General features: G+C 41.3%; 2 protein-coding genes across 7 annotated transcripts in view; one reads left to right on the plus strand and one right to left on the minus strand.

Moving 5' to 3' along the window:
• The window catches only part of megf6b (multiple EGF-like-domains 6b), a 64,194-nt gene extending 57,606 nt beyond the window's left edge, over positions 1–6,588 (plus strand). The window contains 13 exon segments of the mRNA XM_032548369.1: positions 351–479; positions 647–778; positions 854–873; positions 875–983; positions 1,785–1,913; positions 2,058–2,152; positions 2,154–2,187; positions 2,305–2,433; positions 2,969–2,994; positions 2,997–3,099; positions 3,179–3,307; positions 4,555–4,683; positions 4,930–6,588. Of these exon segments, the coding sequence (XP_032404260.1) occupies positions 351–479; positions 647–778; positions 854–873; positions 875–983; positions 1,785–1,913; positions 2,058–2,152; positions 2,154–2,187; positions 2,305–2,433; positions 2,969–2,994; positions 2,997–3,099; positions 3,179–3,307; positions 4,555–4,683; positions 4,930–4,991 (1,226 nt within the window). The 3' untranslated portion in view covers positions 4,992–6,588.
• Positions 6,589–6,883: 295 nt separating this feature from the next.
• Positions 6,884–21,737, minus strand: part of kcnab2a (potassium voltage-gated channel subfamily A regulatory beta subunit 2a) — a 95,925-nt gene continuing 81,071 nt past the window's right edge. For all 6 annotated transcript variants that reach the window (XM_032548366.1, XM_032548362.1, XM_032548365.1 and 3 more), the window contains 10 exons: positions 19,598–19,642; positions 19,075–19,119; positions 18,200–18,243; positions 17,919–18,005; positions 16,368–16,453; positions 16,140–16,260; positions 14,786–14,880; positions 13,804–13,924; positions 11,812–11,900; positions 6,884–10,696 (listed from right to left, as the gene is read on the minus strand). In XM_032548366.1, coding sequence (XP_032404257.1) covers positions 10,607–10,696; positions 11,812–11,900; positions 13,804–13,924; positions 14,786–14,880; positions 16,140–16,260; positions 16,368–16,453; positions 17,919–18,005; positions 18,200–18,243; positions 19,075–19,119; positions 19,598–19,642 — 823 coding nt within the window. In that variant the 3' untranslated portion in view covers positions 6,884–10,606. The remainder of the gene's footprint in view (positions 10,697–11,811; positions 11,901–13,803; positions 13,925–14,785; positions 14,881–16,139; positions 16,261–16,367; positions 16,454–17,918; positions 18,006–18,199; positions 18,244–19,074; positions 19,120–19,597; positions 19,643–21,737) is intronic.

The following is a 21,737-nucleotide window of genomic DNA, read 5'->3' on the forward strand; positions in this document are numbered from 1 at the left end:
AACCAAAAAAGAGATTTTGTGTATTAGTGTGTGGAGTAGATTTAGGGAATGGATTAAATAATGAGCTTATACAAAGTACAACAGTTTAAAAAACCGTTTAAGAAGGAGCTTATTGGGAAATATGATACATTTGTAAATAATTTTTGTCAAATTTTTGTCCTTTTTGAACAAATAATGTAAAACATCGATAGGCATGATAGCTTTTATTTTTTATTGTTTTTACTTTTTGTGTGTCTGAAATAAATAAATTTGACCAATAAATATATCGTATGCTGGGAAGATTATTTGGTTTAGATTTCCTTTTACATTTCAAGCTGTGCTTTTGTCCTCACTCTCTCCTTTTCCTCCAGCATGTTTGCCCGGTACATTCGGTGAAGGCTGCATGCAGCGCTGCAGCTGTGCACAGGAAACTTCCTGCCACCACGTCTCTGGAGAGTGCGGCTGTCCTCCTGGATTTACCGGCAACGGCTGTGAACAGAGTGAGTCCTGCAGCAGTAATTTGTGTCACCTGAATCTCCTGCTGCTTTCCTGAGCTTAGATTAAGACTTAGCTTCTTCTTCTTCTTCTGTGTTACTAACTTCATCACCAGTTCAGGGAAAGCAGGAACCATTGGCTCACACAAGACAAGTGAACCTCTCTCTGTCAGCTTGTATTCCAGGATTGTTTGGGCCAAACTGTAACCAGGTCTGTCAGTGCTCAGAGACGAACCAGCTCTGCCATCCGGTGTCTGGATCCTGTTACTGCGCCCCAGGTTTCCATGGCTCCAAATGTGACCAAAGTAAGAGAAGCAATGAGCTCAAGGAAACAGAAAGTTGCATTATTCAGGTTCTAACTGGGTTGAGTGTGTTTTCAGGCTGTGAAGAGGGTCGCTACTGGTCCCGACTGTCAGAAAGAGTGTCGGTGTGAAAACGGAGGAAGGTGTGTTCCTTCAACTGGAAGCTGTGAATGTCCAGCTGGGTTCATTGGCCAGAGCTGCAACATCAGTGAGTTCATACCAAACCTTAATTAGACACCAATTAAAATACATTGCAAGTATTCATACTTTCATAAAATCTTGTTCTGTTGCTGTCTGGCCCAGGGCTCTCTTAAATGAGATTTTCAATCTCATTTAGTTTTTGTCTGGTTAAATAAGGGTTAAATGAAAAAAAAAGTTAAATACCCCTTAAGCTTTTTCACATTTTGCCACAATACCTCCACAAACACCAAAGCAATAATGATTTGTTTTTATTGGGGACAAACGTTTCTAATAAGAATCAGAAAAGTGTGATTTGCAGGTGTATTCAACCCACAAAATAAAGACCAGTGAAAATCATAAAAGTTCTAATTAGTCAACCTTTGTGTAATTTCATCTCAGCATACTCTGTAAACATGGGACATTATGTTCTGATTGGATGAGACGAAACATTGAGCTTTCTGGCCGTCATGCAAAAAGCTATATATGTTGAAAAGTAGCATAATATCAGCTGAACACACTGGGAAACATGGAGCTGGATACATAAATATTCTCCCTCCATTCTGATTTAGCTTGAGCTGCCTTGCAAAAAAGAAATGGTGAAAACATTTTCTAAGTGTGCAAAGTTACTAAAAATATGTTTTGCTGAATGGCACACTTTCAAATTTTTATTTGTAAAACATAAAATATATACATCCCTTCTCTTCACTACTTTGTTTTAATCTGTCATAAAATCACAATAAAAAAACAAAGTTCGAGACCAAATGGGTTCTTTCGTAAGACACTGTAAATGAAAGAGGGAGGAAATAACCGTGTGTTTGTCTGGTGACAGCGTGTCCAGTCGGGCGCTATGGCGTCGACTGCAACCGTGTGGCTGTGTGTGGAGACGGAGCCCAGAGTGACCCCGTCACCGGTCGATGTGTGTGCATCCCCGGGCGCAGAGGAGAAGACTGTGGACAAAGTGAGCTGATACATTTCTGTCTCATTATATCTGGCTGACGGGCATTCCCTTGTTGCATTTGTCTTCTGCCTTTTTCATCATCTTTCTCTCCACTTCTGTGGATCCTTCCTTCAGTATAATTTGAGTGTGTGTTTTTGGCCTCAGACTGCCCTCCCGGCTGGTTTGGGGGATATTGCACTCAACGCTGTAACTGCAGTAACGGAGGGTTGTGCGACTCTGCGACAGGCAACTGCACCTGCAGGTCTGGGCTGGACTGGGGAACGCTGCAACATCGGTAGCAGATTTTATGACCGCTTCTGTTCAATAATAAATAAGAAATAAGTGCTGAGTCTTAATGCTGCACAGTGTGAAGTCATGGGGCTGATATTTTGTCCCGTTTGTCTTGTGCCAGAGTGTCCCGTGGGCCGATTCGGTGCAAACTGTCAGCTGAAATGTAGCTGTCAAAATAACGGCTCTTGTGACAAAGTGACGGGAACGTGTCGGTGCGGATCGGGCTACTATGGGCATCTCTGTGAACACGGTGAGAACCGAAGAGACAGGCACACATAAAAAAGGGTGAAAATGTCCTGAGGGATAAATCTGATGGGGTTTTTTTTAGCTGCAAATCCCTTTCAGAACAACGATTTAAATCTCCTGTTTCTTTCCATAAACCTTTGTGTTCCACATCACTGTGAGAAAAAGGCCTCCATTGTGTAGACTGCAGTGAGTCACATGTTTCCACACGCTGACGTGTGCTATGATTAAAATAAACATGGACTCTTCTACTGCAACATCCTGCTGCAGTAGTTACTTTTCATGCATGTTTTATTCAACTTTATGTTGTTCATTCGCTGAACCTAAGGGTCCAGGTTCTAAAAATGTCAGTAAATACTGACTGATTCCAGCACCTAAAGTTGATCTGACTTTAGTGTGTTTCAACAAAACTTGCACAGATTCATACAAGTTTGAAATATCAAACAAAGCAAGTGCATGTATGCTCAGTCTGTGTTTGTAGCTGTTTTCAATGAAGGGCAAATGCCATCAAGCTGATATCTTTTGATTGTCCTCCCCTTCAGTCTGCCCTCCTGGTTTCCACTGGTCCTGCTGTGTCAGCTGCAGTGTGACTGCATGAACGGCGCCACCTGTCACCCTGTGTCGGGCCACTGCATCTGTCCTCCAGGACATCATGGAGCCCGCTGCCACAGAGGTCAGTCAAAGCTGTTTATTCACATCAAATAGTAGGAATAACTTTAGTCTTTGAATCACATCCTTAACTTCGTTCTCAGTGTGTGAGCTGGGGAGGTACGGTCAAGGCTGTGTCGGGGTGTGTGACTGCGAAGACGGTTCCCCCTGCGATCCTGTGACTGGAAGATGCATCTGTCCCTCTGGGAAGACAGGCGCCAGATGTGATATTGGTAATCTTTAGTTCTTTATCCAACTGTGAGAGCACACATTACCTCAGAAAACGGGAAATAAAAAACATGCACTTGCTTTCATAACATCAGATAATCTTGCTTTGGGCTCAGAGAATCTCATGAAGGATGCGGTTTTAATTGGATTAGGCAAGAAACTAGGAGGATTGAGTTCATTTCAAAAACAGGTGAAAACGTTGAGCTTAAAAGCTGAGCCTTTTAGATCTCAACCTACTTTTAACCAACAGGATGAAATGAAATATAGCATGTTGTCTATTTTATATTTATAAAACAACATGTCTAAATAATAATTAGCTACTTTTAAACAAACATGGAGATGTCTGAGGTCTAAACATGACGTTTCTTTTTACTCGAAGTGGAAAAAACGAAGCCATTACATTTCACAAGGAACTCAAGTTCAGAACTCACAGGAAGTCTTCATACGTCCCTCCAACTACAACACACTCACTTTCTTTTTCTTGCACCAAACGAAGGGAAAGATTTGCCCAGATGGTGATTCAAGAGAAAACAGTAGGGGACAACATGAAGATTAAAGTTCTGGGAGAGACTTTGTACTTGTGAACTGGATCGACCTTTAATATTCTCCTGCTATGGTTGTTGGACATCTGTGTGACATCATCACATCAGCATGCATAGATGGCAGTCTGACAATGAACTCAAGCTGGAATTGTTGACGGGAAGCAATCCTGACATCTTGAGTTGTTGCTTTTGAAGGCTGATGCAGAGACGAGAGGTATCTCTCTGTTCGCATAAAGTTAAATGTGGTAAATAAAAGTAAAGAGTACTAATCTTTAGTTTTAAAGATGATTCTAAATTAAAGATGCTGTACGTATTTGATATGTACAGAATTTTTACTACTGAAAGTAACATAGTTACTTTATTATGCGATAAAATGACATAATGTGACTGGAAAATACATAATACTGCCCCTTTAACTGAACAATAATACATAATACCGCCCCTTTAATTGAACAATAATGTTATTAAAATTGCTTAAGTATGTTTTTTCCCAGGTCAGAAATCTAAGTTACAATTTTTAAAAGAAAAAATTAAATGTGAGGGTAAAACTCAGTAACATCAATTTGCGTATAAAGGTTGATCCTAGAAATGTTAAAAATGTTTAGAGAAGGTTTGACTTGCATTGGATCTTTCACCTGATGAACTTACTGACCAGCCTGCTGTTAACCTTTACCTGCACTGATCTGGTTCCCATTTGGGTTCTGTTTCAGACTGCAGAGGCGATCATTATGGGCCAGACTGTGCAGAAATCTGCGAGTGTAAGAACGGGGCGCAGTGCGACCGATTCAACGGCCGCTGTCTGTGTGCTCACAGCTGGATCGGACTCTCCTGTCAGGAAGGTACAGCACTGACCAACATTCACTCTAGGCAGACAGCAGGCGAGTCAGAACCAAAGGATGTATCCCTGCTGACTTGATGAAATCAGAGTAGATGAGCAGAGTTAGGTGCTGACAGTGTTCAGGTTCCATCTGCGTGGGGCAGAAGTGCAGACACTGCACCTAAAGTTGCTGCGGTTTCTTTTGTTTCGATCAGAAGCGAGTGCTGGACTCACAGCTCTGTTTTTGTGCCCTTCCCCACACACTCAGGTGGACCCCCACTCTACAGCTATGGAAGCAGCAGAGCGGACTCGCAGCACAACTCATTATAACAGCTCCACGGAGCTGGAAAACTGAAACTGGGACAGACGGACGATGAAATGAAAAAGTCTGACAAGACGCAGCAGCAGCAGCAGCCATAGAGACTCTCTGAAGAGAAGTGCAGCTGAAAACAAGGTTGTATCCTGGATCTGTGGAATAACGGTGACAATATTTCCACAAGCAGAGTGCAGCGTCAGGACATTGTTGCCTTCAGTGGGCTTCCAGTGATGTCTTTTAACACAAGTTGTCACAGGTGCTGTATATCAACCTTCCCAGAAGTCAGTGTTGTTGCCCTTGTCAATGAACGTGTTGTTAGTAAAACAGCCGTATTTATACACCCCAGACTTTTTCCACATTCTGTCACTTTAGAACCACAAGCTTGAGATTTATGCAATAGATCAATACAATACAGTGCTTCATTTGGATTCAGCCTGAATTAACACTCTAACTGTGTTAAAGTATTAACGTTCAGCTGTAATTGAAACATATTTTGCTGCAGTTGCAGCTGCAAGTCAGCTTTGCACATAGAGACACAGACCCTGATGGATTGGAGGGAGAACATCTATGAAGATCAGTTTACAAGTACTGACAGTTTCTAAAATGATTTTAGATCTGGAGTTTGACTAGGCCATCCTAACACATGAATATGCTTTGATCAAAACTGGTCTTGTTTGAAGGTGAACCTGCATACACACTATCATGGGTCACATTCATGCAAAATTATAAGTCATCCAGAGTAACAGTGGCATCTGACTGATGCTCTCCTTGCTGTCAGTTTAGCTTTGGTCAATCCTTATCAGATTTGAAGCTCTTGATCTTTTACAATGAAATATCTCCGTACAACAAAGTCATTAATGCTTGAATTAACTCAGCATATGAAAATGTAAGTGTAGTATTGGCATTTTACAGATGCTGAATTTAAAATAACATTTCTCGTCTAAAGGAGGAAATTTAACAAATTCAAATGTTGGTAATTAATCAGCAAATTAGGAAAAGAAATATGTATAACTGGGATTAACTCAGACCACTAGATGGCAGAGATATGCTTCAAATACCATTTTTTGTTTATGTGGAAAATGCACCGACCAGCATCAGTGGGATTTCTACATCTGGGCTCCATTAACTGCAACAGTCTACCAGTGACTAATCCTCTCCAGAAATGCACTGCTGACCTGTCTGCTGTGTTCCTCCTTCTCTCATGATACTCGTAATAAATTTCTATATTTATTAGATGCTGTCCAGTAATTGACTCAATTTATTAGATTACTTCTAAAAGCAACTTGCTGCACTGCAATTTATTTAGAGTTGCAGTATATTGAAACTTGTGGTTGTAATCTGACAAAATGTGGAAACTGTTAAATATGAATACTATTGTAAGGCCCTGTGCATACCTCAGTCAAGTAATGTGATACTCCAGTTCACTAAATGTTGGACGTCTGAGTTCTTTCTATTCCAACTGACATTAAATGAAGCAACATTCGTGTGCAAATTTGACAAACTTTGCTCTTTGTTATTTTAATAGATTTTGTGTATAAATGGTTTTGTATTTATATTTTATATGGTTGTTTTTACAGCTGAATAAGGTGAGAAATAAAGACGCACACTCAGGGTTGGTTTACCATTCTTATCTTTTATCATTACTTCATTTAAAGATCAAAGCTGTACATCCTGTCTAAGTTTCAGATTCAAGCACAGTGCAGATAGCAACGCCTGCGAAAAAGAAAAACTCTAAATAAAAAGAGAAAAAGGCAGAGGTGATCACAACCAGAAGTATGTACACAAAGGTCAGAGTATGTACAGAAGGTACCAGGCTCCCTCCGCGTCGTCTTCAGAGTGAATTCAGTACAATGCTGCACTAGAGCATTCCTCAAAATGCCCACGCAACACAAATTCTTTGTTTTGGTCAGTGTTTTTTTTTTAAAACTCCATACAATACTGACAGCATAATGCAGCATGATGGAAAATAAAATTAACAGCTCGTATAACTTTCTCTATGGCATTAAAGGCTAAAACATAAAAAATATATTCTCTGTTTGACCTAAGCTCCGTCCATTCGTGGATCTTTTACAAACTGTCAGAACAGGAAACATGATCAAACTAGGAACACTTAAAGCATTAATTTTCCCTGCACAGATGAGGGTACCACCCACACACACACACACACCACGCACCAAACATGACGTTATTCCGACAATGTCCAGTTAGGAGTAACAGCGATGGGCCATTAAGATGCACAGCTTTGCAGTTCAAAGGAAAACAAACAATTACTGAAACATGTTTATTTTAGTTCTTGACAAAAGAAGACGGACACCACTATGACCTCCAGTCTCTGTAAATGATGCTAAACTGAGGATACTACTGGATTAGATTAACTAGAGAAGTTAAATTAATGCTCATTTACTCCCTACAGAGGAGAGGATTTGATGAGTGCATCAATGTGGTTCCCTCCATAAATAAGATCAGAAAATGAATCTGAAATTTGGGTTTTCACTCTAACTCGATGCCAAAAACAAAAGCTGTGTTACAAAGAATCAGGGAGTCCTGAGGCAAAATAATATTTTCTTCTTACTGACTCTGCTCAAAAAAGTGCAAACCAGACCAGTGACCACCAGAAGTTTGCTTGCTTGAGGAAAATGTACAAACTCAACACTCCCATTATTTATTTCTTACTAGAGTTGCACACCTAGAGGTTAGTTGGCTCCATTGAAGTAAACCATCAGAACTGCAAGAATTATCTGTATAAGCCCTTTAGTTTCTACTGGTTTGTTCTGAGAACTGTAAACGTCGTAGGCCGTCCTTACAGTCCCCAGCCTCACATTAAGCTGCGAGTTTCCCGTTTTATAGTTTGGTTTTGATCAGATCCTGGTGTGTTAAATGGCTCCAAATCAATTCATCCCTCTGCATATTTGTACAGTAAAACTTTATTAAGTTGTGCCTATAACCTAATTTTATTTAACTATGTGTGAACTTTGGATTATGACTTCTGATCTCCGTTTGGGCAACTTGATGACTTCTGATCAAACTTCTGGTAATATTTTATTTCTCTGTCTCAGCAGGAGGCTACATTCAGAACACGCTCACCTCCTTAAACTCTGATCTGAGAATAAACGCAGAAAGTATCGACACCCTTTGGACAAGATCTGAGGTTTTGCAGATTAACTTATTTTAATGTACCTTAGTTTCTGAGAGTAGAACCCTGTAAAAAGGATAATATTTTTACATTTTATTACACAACCCAACCTTGTATAATATTACATTTATCTTGAACAATAGCCTCAGACTTCAGGTTTTTAGCGCTCTTTTATTCTGTGGATGAAACAGACTGATGCGTTAATTAAGGAGCTTTAATGATCCTGGCAGGTAAAGTTTTGCTTCTGTAAGACAGAGATAAACCAGCTTTTCTCTCCTGGGATCCAGTCTTTATGCTGGGCTAAGCTGATGGTCAAGTTTAGCAGAAAATATTAAAGTGGCGTCAGTCTCACTTTTCAGCAAGAAAGAAAATAAATGTTTGTTTTTTTTCTTTAATTTCCTGAAATGTCACAATGTCCCTTTTAAAGTCTCAGACTTTTTCTCCGCTCCCTGCAGATGAAAACATCAAGACACAGGAACTCCACAGACAAATCTACTTAATATTCTTTTTTTTTTCCAGAGAAAACAGCGTGGGCTTTCGCCTGTTTTATTTACTCAGACAGAAGATACGACAAATTGGACTAAAACGTGGATCAATTATTACAGCAGGCTAAAGAGCAGGGTTGGATTATTTGTACCCTGCTGCTAGACACACCCACCCCCACACACACACCTTAAATCAGTTTATTATAAACACTCAAAGAAAAGAAAGTTACATCTCATCCACTCTGATTATCCCCTCAATTGTAGCTGAGAAGCTCTAACATCTCTATGATTATCGCTAATGTGAAAGTTTTTTTTTTATCTGCACTGTTTGTTTTATTTTTTTGTAGTTTTCTGTTAACAGTTTATGAGCTGCAAAGATTTATGTACACGATTTTCTAAGCTGAGAAGCGTCATCTTGTTTCTCCCGTTGGCAGAAGTGTCACATGCGATCTGCTTGTGCTTCAGTCGTGGTAAGAGAGCACCCAAAGGACAAACAGCGATGACATCTGCACTGAGTCTGTGTGATCGGGTTGTCTGCTGCTTTAACCGAACCTTACCGACCCAAAAGCACCGAGCCGCACTACTTTACGCATTCTGCATATGAAGGGCGTATTGATAACCACTTTAAGAGTTTGGTCAGGTAAAGATAAATATGAAGTAGAGTCCATCCCATAAATAGGTATACCAAGCCGGACAGCACATGCTTAAAGATGACTCAAAAACCTTGCAGGAAGTGAAAGTGTGTCAGCTAAAAAGAGATGAAGAAGATCTTTGGCTCGAGCCATGCTAAAAAGAAAACCAAAAAAAAAAAAACAATGAAATAAACACTAAAGACTATTTGTTACAACCTCCCAAACGCACACCAACGCACACATAAAACCACCTTCTTCGTTCCCTGAGCTGCTGCCGCCCACTGATTAACTGGACACGTGCCTCCTTCCTCCCACTCCCACCAGTCGAGCCTTAGCTGTGGACACAGTGGGTGGGAGTGGGCAGCCAGCCAAAGCGGAGGGCCGCCTACCTACGCTGAAGCCCAAAGCACAGTACGATGCAACTGGAAATAAGGCAAATACTTGAACAGAACTTGACCAAAGACAGGTTTTGGTGAGACGTGATCGCTCCCTGTGCAGCCTCTGAGACAGGGGCGGGTCCGAGGGGGGTAGGGAAGGGGGCGCGGGGACACAGTGATGCAGACGAGTGCAGCTCCTGTTGGAGAGCAGGAGCTTCGATGCGTCAGGTTGAACGAGCGTACTGTCAGTGGGAAAACGGAGGAAGAGGAGAGGCGACGTGAATCTATAGTGCAATGATTGTGACATAAGACTGCTAATACTCATGCTCTCTCTTCTTTAAATCGACCCCCCCCCCCCCCCAACAGCGTTACTGACAGTACTAAAGTGCTGATTGTTGAAGCCCTCGAGGGGGCTGCTGACGTCGACAACACAAACGTTCCTACAGAGAAACTTTGACGGACTTTTACAGTACACACGTGTTTGTAAACAGAACGTCTCAGGAACAAATGCATGGCTATGGTACATGTGCAACAGCAATTCCCGTATATTCGTACAGTATCAACTTTATATATATTTTTTTAGTTGCATTCAGTTTTAGAAAAAGATTTAAAAAAAAAAAAATCTGGCTGCCAAGCAAGCATGTGCTTATTTAATTATTTTAAAAAAAGATGTTTTTCCTTAATTTTCTCTATGATTTTAAAGTACGTTCAGCTGAATAGGATGTATAACTGATTTACTTATGAGCGCATATCCCTAACCTCTCTTACTGTTCTGTTTTTCTCTGTTATTCCCGTCCCGTCCCGTAAAGGTGACTCGATTTATTCCCACTTTTTCTTATCTCTGTAACTCTAAATGAGGTGCCCTGCGTGGCCTTGGTGAGGCCAGACTCATGCGCCAGGGTCTCACTCAGTAAAAGCTCAAGCAAACAGAGGATCAGGCAAAGGTGGGGCGCTGCGGCTGCAGGCCGGGTGCAGCCCTGCCGGGCGGGGCCGTCGGGCCCGTTAGGAGCGGTAGTCCTTTTTACTGTACGGCTTGTTCCCCAGGATGCTGTCCACCTCGTGTGTGATGGACGACGACAACTTTGGAAGAACCTGTGAACACACACAAACATGATGTTGAATTCATAGCCACTGTTACAAAAACGGAGAAAAAAAGCATCTTATTTTACCTGATCTGCTTATTATTTGTGCTGTAAAACATTTACAGAGTTTTATGTCAGATTTCTGACCTGTTAATACTGATTTGGCAGATTCCTCTTTAAACGGTAGCATATAGGAAGATATAAGATCATTATGCAGAATATTAGAGGTTTTCCAGGCACATCCGACTGGAGAGAGACCAAATTGAGATTCAAAACATTTCTTTGCACCATAAGTAGCCATTAGAAACAGCTGTAACCTGGCAGATACAGAAATTTCTTATGATTAGTGAACTGAATAAAGTCCAGGTCTGTCATAGATGGCAGAATGGGCCAGTGTTCTTATCCGATTAATCGTTGGCGTAACTGATAATTACTAAAATAATCGTTAGTTGCAGCCCTACTCAATATTATAAACATAATACATTGGAAATGTAGAAATTAAATGGAAAATATATTTCTCTGGACTTCTTAAAGAAAAACTAATTTACATGTGAGACTGTGTTCTAATTCTAGGTTTGGGATAAAAAGGTCTGGCAAGAAGAAAACTACAAACGCCTCGGGAAATGTGAGAGTAACATTTTGAAGCCGAAATATCAAATGTACACAGTGGGAGTGGATTTAGTGTGCACAAGCGTAAACACAGTCAGGAGTGAAGGCAAAGCATCAAACTGGAGGAGATGGTGGGGGGGATGCTCTTCACTGTGGGCCAGGAATAATGTGAAGTGAGCACCCAAAGCCCCACCAGTATGCGAACCCCATTAAAAGAGCAAGCCTTATCAGCAGAGAAAGAAGTGGCCGTGAGCTCGTCTCCAATCCCCTCGGCAAATGATACTGGGCTGACCTTATTAACGTGGTACAGTAAAGCAAGAGAGCGTGCAGCGGTGAGCTGCCCAGGAGGACAAGCTGCACTCGGGAGCGGAAGAACTGCCGCTTCGCGCTGGAAGGCACGAATATGAATCCGATTAGATGGCCTCCATCCCATTCTTTTGAAAAGGGAAAACTTTTAATGTGCTCTGCAGCAACAGTAAAGAAGGAAAAACAAAGAAGAAGGTTCAGCGGCCTCACCTGGATCGCTCCTATGTTCTCCATCAGCTGGTCGGTGTTGGACGCCCCTAAAAGGACAGAGCTCACCCCCTCGTTCCGTAGGCACCACGCTGCAGGAGATCAGCAAACACTGATGACGTCCAAACCACCACACACACGCCGGGCCACATCCATGACTCACACACACAAACATATGCTGCACAACATGACACCATTTCACAAAGTGAATCTATAATTGATCTACAGCAAAACTAGGTACACACACAGTTTTAAATAGATGTATATCAACTTTCTTCATTTTGCTTGATTGTACATAAATCTCATACCTCGGTTCTCTGTCCTGCAGAGTCACTCAGAGCGACTTGGATACGTGTGTTGTGTAGCGAATGACACAGAGGTGTTGCCGTGTCTCAATAACACTAAATAAACTACACAAACCTGGGAAAAGCATGGTTCTGATTGAATAAATAATCAAGCTGTTTTAACCTGCTATCTTAAAACAACACGACTGCCACGGATATCACATAAATGTAGAAAGAGCTCAAATCAGTCTGGGAATGATCACACATCTTTAAGACTGTGTGATAGAACATTTAAATTTGGCAGATGTGTTTTCTTTATGTGGTGGTGCAATGTGGCATGAAGACGGTCATATTTGCTAAGCTAGAATTTATGGTGTGCGTCTTTAAATGAGTATTTATGACAGTTTGTGTGATTTGTGGGTCTTTAAAGTTGGATGCTGTACCCAAAAACATTAACACGACGCTAAACATTCCACAGGAGATTTACCTGGAGTATAACTAGATCTTCTCTTTTTATATAGTTGCTTTTTTCATCCGTGTCTAAGGTTGTGTGTCTGCTTTAAAGAAACAGCTAAATTTATGCTTTAGCAAAAAAGAAAAACTGCAAACCTATCTAAAAACAAGGTTGTGCAAAGCATCTTTTTTTTAGGATTTCATCAGTGAACTCTGCTGAGAACAAGCAGAAAACCTGACAATGTGCAATTATTCTGAACAAATCGACACAAAAACGCCACACTCCTGCATGGTGCGTTATTATAATTGGTAGCTGCATTATGCAATACAACTAAATGCTTCTGCAATTCAGGAGTTGTAAGCAGATTACAGCACAAAGGGAGGCAAAATGTTGCTGTAAAAATAGTGGGATTACGATTCAACACAATTCCTCCGCCAAACTGAAAATACAACCCAGAAAACGGGAACAGTTGAAGCTTTTTCCTCTGGATTTGTCATGAGTACACGATGCCTGGTGGCAGGGAAAAGACCAACAACTTAGCTCAACTTCATTCACTTGTCACATTCACTCTCTAAATCCTGAATTTAACACCTGCTTTGCCAACACAGCCTCAAGCTAAAGGCAGAATGATATCAATCACCGTTTTAATTCAACGCTGGAGTGAAAAGGACTCCACAGTACGCATAAATCTGCTGTGCTGCCTTCAGAAGCCCAGAAAGGCGTTATGGGAATTGGCTGTCGACTAATGGGGCGTGAAACTTGATTTATGACAGTATTTTACAGTGAGGGTGAAGAAACTGCAGCGATCTAATCTGAGATTGCAGACTGAGTCTTGGATTTATTCACCTCATAGCCAACATTTGACGGCGGGGTTTCTGGCTCTGCTGCCAGCAGTGACTAGATACCTGTCACCTGCGGATTAATTTCAGGGATCCTGTTTTGATGCAGAGACTTGAAGCTGTTAAATGCATGAGACAACATCAGATTACTCCATGTGTTTGCATGCCATGTGTCGACATTCACAACATCTCCGGGTCTTATTAAAGGAATGAGTCAGAGGCATGTTTACTGTGTGTTTACGTCCCGCGCATTCAAGATCCTACGCTGCGAGTCTTTCACACCAAGACAGACATACACGTGACAACACAACAGAGAACTCAGACAGCTGCGAGAGCGCCACTGACCCCGGGCCAGTCCGAGGCAGAGGGACGGACAGACAGACAGAAAGAGAGAGAGCGGCAGAGTGTATCTGCGTACCGATTGCGAGTTGGGGCAGTGTGCAGCCCAGCCGCTCCGCGATTGCCTGCAGCTCTTTCAACTTCGCCTGCTGACGCCGGCCCTCCTCACTCAAGATCTTGTCCTTCAACCACTGGTAGCCCTGTTGAAAACATAGCACACCTGCTCAAAAACACAGCCCTGCTCACATCGTCGTGTCAGCAGGGCCCGTTTTTAAACACGTGACTCTGTCTTCAGCTGTCAGAGCCTCAGCCGGGGGAAACAAAGCTGCTCCTGCTCAAGTTCTGTTTGTTTTGTTTTTTTAATCATCACAAAGTTATGGAAATCCTGTCCTAAGCTGCACTTAGCTGAGGTACAAAACGTCTCAACCAGGGGTGCTACTGGTCACACAGCTTAAGAGCCAGAGACACACAACATCTACAGGCAACACTGAGCCAAACAAGAAGCAGGAACTGCACAACACCAACACAAAGGGTCTGCTTCATGAACCACTGTGTGCTACACAATCCACACACACAAAACATGCCACTTCACCACAGAGGGACACAACAGTGTGAAAGATCAGGGGTTAGTATGAACAGTTTTTCCTGAATGCTCATTTCACTGATGGAAATAAATCCTGACTTCTCCCTTCATAAAAACTATTTAAAATAAACGTTAGAGAAAAACGCGTCTTTTGCTTTAAAAAATTTACTCATTCAGGTGTTGTTAGTGTCAGATTAAAGCTATTTTCTATGTGAATATGTCATATATATTGTGTGCATTTAAATGTACTGGGCCGGAGTCGGCTTGCTGACAAACGGCGTCGTAGAGGTGCATGGCGTGAACACGGCACTGAAAACACACACAGGTACACAGTATGCAGAGCTACAGAACCTGAAAGAGACAGAGGCACAATGAAACAAACGAGCTGCAACCAGTGGGGGAGGGGCGACACAGAGCAGTGAGAGTGGGCACAGATGAACGGAGAGGTCGGTGGGCAGCGGAGAGGTGCTGGGTCTACCTTCAGAGACGCCCGAGAGTACGGAGGCACCCTGCCGTCGTATTTCCCTGAGATGATCCCACAGGCCAGCGGAGACCATGTCATGGCGCCCACACCTAAAACAGAAGCAGATTACCATCATCATCATCATCATCATCAGTTCTCATTTGTATAGGACCAAATTACATCAATGTGAAAAGATGTTAAAATTTGTACTTTACGAAGTACAAATCAGAAAAATTACAACATTCTTTTATGGGTAGTTTTACCAACACATTCTGCCACAACTGGAACTTTGAGAACCTTTAGAATCTTGCTGTGGCCTGAAATTAAAATAAATTTGGCACCTCTGCAGTAGCTGAACTTTAAACTTGCATCTCAGTAATGTGTGTTGGCATGAGAGAGTCTCAAGGTACAGCAATATTAAAAAAAAAAATCTGATTTCAATTTGTTTTTTTTACTTTTTCTAGGGTCGGGTGTTTTCTTTGTTTAATGGGGAGGTGGACAATGTTGCTTTGTTGTCTACACACAGCTCATCCTGCTTTCGCCTCCATCCAACATCCAAATGGTAATGCTGCAGTTGGCCATCATCTTCCTCTCCACAGATTGTCAGCAGAATCTCTTCAGTGTTGGAAGGTCATTAGAACGTTACTCTCCCTTGTGACACTGTGCTGAATCATTTGAGACATAAAGGTTTGTGATTTGCTACCAGATTATTGAGAGAGGGAGGGGTAAATGTTTGTGCCACTATATACATATAGTGTAATTCCTGTAAAAAAAATTGAGAAATTTTGCACTTTCCATGCACTGTGTGATTTCTCCCTTTGCAGAGATCTTTTGTAAAACTGTCTAGGACTCTAAGACTGCATCTTTATTATTTTGAACATAAAGACAAACAGTTCTCCCCCTTCCCCAGCCTCTCACTGCATTCTGGCAGTCAGATGCATAAAAGCATCACACTATTAGCTTTTGCTTCAGGGAGAAAGGGGGGAAAAATAACCTCCCAGCATCATTTCATAACAAATTTACCACAGTATGATACATAAATGGATCACCAGAAGGGCTAAGCTGTTTTTCAAAATTGTGTGATCAACATAATTTTTAATTTGTTATTTTAGTTTAAGACTTAAAACAGTTGCAATTTGGTTTCAGAATAAAAAACTGAAACCAGCTGTAATTATTCTTACATTACATCTTGGAACCTGTTCTACTACGAGCCTCGTATCTGCTCAGGCTGAACTGAGTGGAAGATAATGGAAACAACTGCATGTGTTCAATATGAAGCAAATAATAATAAATCTACCGCACATGCACCCAATTTACCATAGCAAAAAATCAATACTTCATCTAGAGCAAGAAATGCGTCAGTGCTCACCTATCTTATGGAAAAGCTCAGGCAGCTGCACCTCCACTTTCTCCCTCTGGAACATGTGGTACTCTGCCTGCTCGCATATAGGAGGAATCTGGTTAAACTGCCGCGCCACAGAGTACGCCTCCTAAAGGAAAACAACAAATACACCAAATCATACTGAGGTAATAAAATGAGGAAAATAACATGATGCCTAATTCTTCTTCATGTTGATCTGTTTTTCTGTCTTCTCACCATTATTTCCATTGGGCTCCAGCGGGATGTTCCCCAGTACATGGCCATGCCTTGGTTTATCACATGGGTCATTGCTCTTACAGTTTCTGCAGAAACACGTACAAAAACACCATGAGCTCTCCATGTTGTGCTCCACGATGCAACATAAACATCCTTGACTTTTAATCGTACAGAAAAAACACGTCTGTTATCATTTGCAATCCAAATATCCCAGACAATTCAGGAGGGAGGTGGGGAAGGTGATTATGTTAATTAGAAGCCAGAGAATCCTGATGAGCGTGACATCTGTTCTTAACAAGGCAAGACTTGAATGACGTTCACGTTAATATTTACAAGGATTTGCTTTAAATTTGAAGCGTGCAACATGAAACGGGAGCCAAGTGACATGAATAGGAGATGACAGCCATACGTTCACCAGTTCAGATTTTTAATCGTGCACAAAGTGGGCTGACACTTGGGATGGAAGCTTACGTATTTTAAGCATGGAGGGTTAAAAATACGCCAGGGATGATTATTTTTCCTCCCTTTAATATGCATGGTGAATATTAAAGAAATTTATCTCAACGTATTGTGTCTCTACATTACTATATTTTATTTAAAGGTAGGAATTTCCACTTGGAGTCAGATCTGACGGGTGCCAAATGAAATCTCCCTTCGCCCGGCTCTAATTTCCGTCTCTTCGTTGGGTGGGGTGACAGTTTGTTTTGTGTGTGAGGCTGCAGAGCAAAACATGAAACGGGTTAGATAACGATCGGGCTTCCCAGACAAGAGCACAAGCGCAGGAGTGTAATAAAAAAAAGATTGCATCAACCCCTCAGTAATCCTGCATCCATCTATTAAATTTACGGATGCCCTGCTTCTGAGAAATCGGCCCTTTTTATCATCCGGTGGCTGCTTGGCTTAGGAAAGTTTTTCTGAGGTGAAAGAGGAGCCGTTAAACCTCCTTTTTCACCCTGTTTACCCCCTCAGCTACCGCCAAAATAAAAGTACACCAGATGGTTTAACCACTGTAAACTCACGAGTAACCTTGAAGCTATCCATATGAAGAAGTCGTAACAAGGCAGATGGGCAACAAAAATAAATAAATATTTTTAAAAAATGAAACTATTTTTCAGAAATAAGACAGAGTAGAAGATCCCAGACGCAGTGAAGCCTCAAGCCAAAGGCAGAAAGATGACCTCAGGCTCAACTTTAACCCTAAGAGGAACTGTTACAGCTGCAGCAGATGGACACTAGGCGTCCAGCTGAGCCCACACACAGTTAGCAACTCTGCCATTTAAAGGTCTCCAGCATCAGCATCTATCATCATTCTGACTGTGGAGGTGGAAGCACCCGGACCACAGGAGGCGTTTAAAAATAGACGTTTCAGTTACAGGAGGATTGTACATCCAAGTCCTCGCACTGCAGTAGTCATAGAGACGAACAGGAGGCTTTTTTTAATATGTGTGTATATATATATATATATATATATATATATATATATATATATATAATATAAAAAACGGAAAACCCAAAATAAAGTGATAAATCCAACGAGACAAACAGAATTACCTTCCATAGGTGTGTTGGGGTCGGGTCTGTTGGCAAAAACCACATCCACGTAGTCTAGCTGCAGTCTTTCTAAAGAAGCTTTTAAACCTGAAAATAAACCCCACAGTAAGTCTCTGCTCCCACATCTACAACGTTCAAGTGCATGAGCAATAATAGGGAGGATATTCTCAGCTTAACTCAGTTATTGTTCCAAATGCAGCTTAGATTCCCTCAACCTGAAGCTGCTAATTAGGAAGTTATTTATCATTTTTAATCCAATGACACGCTGCAACGATGCTTACCTTCTATAATATGTTTTCGAGATAAACCTCTTTCAGTCTCAGCTCTGTAAAAACACAAGAAGCAAACTTTGGATTATTAAAAGTTATTGGGCATTTCTGCCACTTGCTGCCTGCTGGTTAACCCAAAAAGCTACCGGTTCAACTCCTGAGATGATTAGAAGGCCGATCACCAGAACGCCCAAATAATTAACCAGTGAACATGTGCTAGCTAAGCTTGTGTTACCTCATAGGGAGCAAAATGGAGAAAAATGTGAAGTATTCTGTGCACTGAGAACTCAGAACTTTTCAGTCTGAAGGTGCATCTCAATAAATTAGAATAATATTAAAAAGTTGTCTCAAAAAGAGAGACAACAGCTATGTACTCTGCAGTCTTTTAAGTAATTTTTACATCTAAACATGACCATCATATAACAGTTCAGTATTAGAAATACTTCTTAAAAATATTAGGCAACACACTATTTTTCTTAGAAACTCAATATATCACTGCATATAATAAATATCTTTGAGTTTCCCTTTTTAAATTGACTTACTTAAATCAATATACTTTTCTGTGACATTCAACAAATCAAAATTTTTCAGATATTATTGCAACTGCAATGAATCAAGATTCGGTATTCTATTAGTTTCTTTATGTTTTAAATAAAGCCAATTAGATCTTTCTCATTTTTCTTGACGTTATCATACAGTGAGAATCTCCTGGTGCTGACAGAACATCATTTCATCCTTTGTGAAATATGAGATTTCAGCTTTACTGAAAAGAACCTGACAACAGATGACACATGATCCCATTACCGGAGGGGGCATCGGCACTGGGTGAGTCAGGAGAAATTACACAGGGAGATAGTTTTTCACTCGGCATCCAGATAAAAACTTACTTTCCGCCCCAGAAGATCTTCGTTGTTATAACCAGACTGGAGCGTCTAAAGATGGAGGATGACAGCACATCTGTTAGAACAGCTGCCACACGAACTTGCTCAGAACAGAAAGACGATAACTAACACAGAAGAGGAATGTGTTTAACCCACACAAGGCACAGGTCTTATATTGCAGCACACACTATAATAGATGGCTTAGACACACAGGAGAATAATGCGTTCATGCTTTATTATTTGCTGCACTGACGTGTGCGGGAGTAGACCTCGATCTCATAAAATCTACAAATGCTAATCCCAGATCGACAAGACGTTAATCCATTATTCAGCCTCATTGAGAAGGAACACTCGAGCCACGGCCCGTGTTAATCTTGTGTTTTGTGGACTGAGACCTTGCTGTTCTGGATCACAACACACACATTACACAACCTCCTATTATGTTAGAGAAAAGAGATGAAACAAGATATGCTGGTGGGCTGCGACGGAAATTTAAAAACACCAGAGTCGATTAAGGTGTGCCTCGTACCTCCATCCTTTCTTCTTAATGATGTTCCCGAGAACCACCTCTGCCCTGCGAAGCAGACAGAGACAAGCAGATTAGATAAAAAATAATGCTACGGTGATGGGAGCGTTAAGGTTGGATTTCTGGATTAAAATGAAGCAGTCTGGCTCTGAGTGCACACAATAAGAGGGGAGGCTTTGGTTCTAAGGAACACCTGTTTAGGATTTGATGGTGTGAATCAGCAGGCAGGTCGGAGTCGGCAGGGCCGGAGCCACCGCTATGTGGCTCATTAACAGCTGAAGGAGTGCTAATGAGCGACATTATGATCAACATGGGGCTCATTAGGGCCGGGCAGAGAGTGGTCCCTGGGGTGTCTCTGCGGTCCTCTCGCTCTGACAAACAACGAGATGCCACCTGGCTGCTCCGTTTTATACAAAAAGACTTTTGGACACTGAGGTGAACAGAGACAACTGAGGTAGGAAGCTGTGACCAGTATCTGCACAGTGCAATTCCTGGCAGTGAGTTAGCATCAAACACCCAGAGCAGAAAGACGCTCTGACAAGTGGTCAAGGCAAAAGTTTAGAAGAGTTTCAACAGAAAAATGAGATCAGCACCGGGTTTGATCAGTTTTGCTGCATGATACATGCAAACAGAAACTTGCATTATTTTTGCCCATTTTTTCAAAAAACTGTTGCAAAAATGGCCCAGAATACTATCATCCCTGCTTCTCCAGTTATAGCACAGAAGGTAAAGAGCAAAATAGGAGTTAAAAGTGATCAGCGTCCTGCAAAACAGTGACTACATCACAATGAAAACATCAGAGCTGGATTATATCTGCTTCTTATTGGAGCGGCTGTGGCTCCAATAAAAGTGTGTCATGCAATCAGAAAGTTGTGGGTTCGATCCTTCCTTCCTTACCACATGTCAATATGCATGTCAGCCTACTCTTGGACGATGCAGTCAACCCCAAGTTGCTCACCTACCAGCAATTTAGTATGAATGTGATTCCTGCTGGGTGATTGCAGAATGTCGTGTACTGCCATCAGAGGTTGGTACAAAGGCTAAGTAGTCTCTGTCCATTTTTCCTTTTTACATTACTGATAATTTATAAAGTGTTTACAGTCGAAATATCAACTGGATTGTAAAATATAAATCCTTCATATTATGTTGATAAAAAAATCTACATAATGTGACAGGTGGACATTGACTGAACAACACTTATATAAAATAAGAAAGTTAATTTCATGAGCTCTGGTAGACATAAACACAATTTATATTTAGGCCTTATGTAAATATTAAAATGGTAAAGTTTACAATGCATACATCAGTTTTACAACAGTTTACATCAATTTAACCAATAAAAAAGCAGTATCTAATAGTCTCCAGGCATTAGTTACTCTGTTAGTATTCTGTTTTACCCGTTACCCATGTGGAGATGTTGATGCTTTACACTTCCCAGATACTTGTAAATGAACATTAAAATCGTAACAATAGCATGGCAGGGTAAAATCGAAACATTCTAAATAGATGTGGCTTTCTTAGTCAGTCAACATAGTAATAAACTAATAAAGTTGAACTCCGCTTCTCTTTTGTTTATCTGAGGGTTTCTTTCTATTGTTACCCTGCTTGAGTGCTTTTTATTATTCAAACAATTACTTGTTTGTTGGTTACTTATTTAAGATCAGTGCTATAAAACATTTAAAACATTCTCTTGCCTGCTCCAGTTATGCCGGGTTCTCCCGGCACACCCAAACATCATCAACCCGACCTCTGCTTTAGCTGTACTGCTGCTTCACATCCAGCCAGCTGACCCACATATTTTCAGAAGAAAAAAAAAAATCCAGAAATTCTGCCTGTGTGAGCTTACAGTAACAGTGTGTGTCTCCCACGCGTAGCTGGAGGGTTGCCCTAGTGTAAAGTGAGTGATTTGAGCGTCCAAACATAAGGTGCAGTTTGCCTGGAGCATGCTGGCTTTCTGCAACCAGCCATTAATTAGTTTTTTATGCTGCAGAACCGATGCTGTGACTGATAGAGGGAGCCTGTGATATAATGCTGCGTGTTTCATGGATGAATAAGACTCTATTGCTTTGAGATTTCCCCATAATTGTGCAGCCGATTCGTCACCCGTTTTGCACGTCAGCCATTTTCAGTGCGTTCAGCAGGA

The sequence above is a fragment of the Xiphophorus hellerii genome, chromosome 20 (assembly GCF_003331165.1).
Source record: "Xiphophorus hellerii strain 12219 chromosome 20, Xiphophorus_hellerii-4.1, whole genome shotgun sequence".
NCBI lineage: Eukaryota > Metazoa > Chordata > Actinopteri > Cyprinodontiformes > Poeciliidae > Xiphophorus > Xiphophorus hellerii.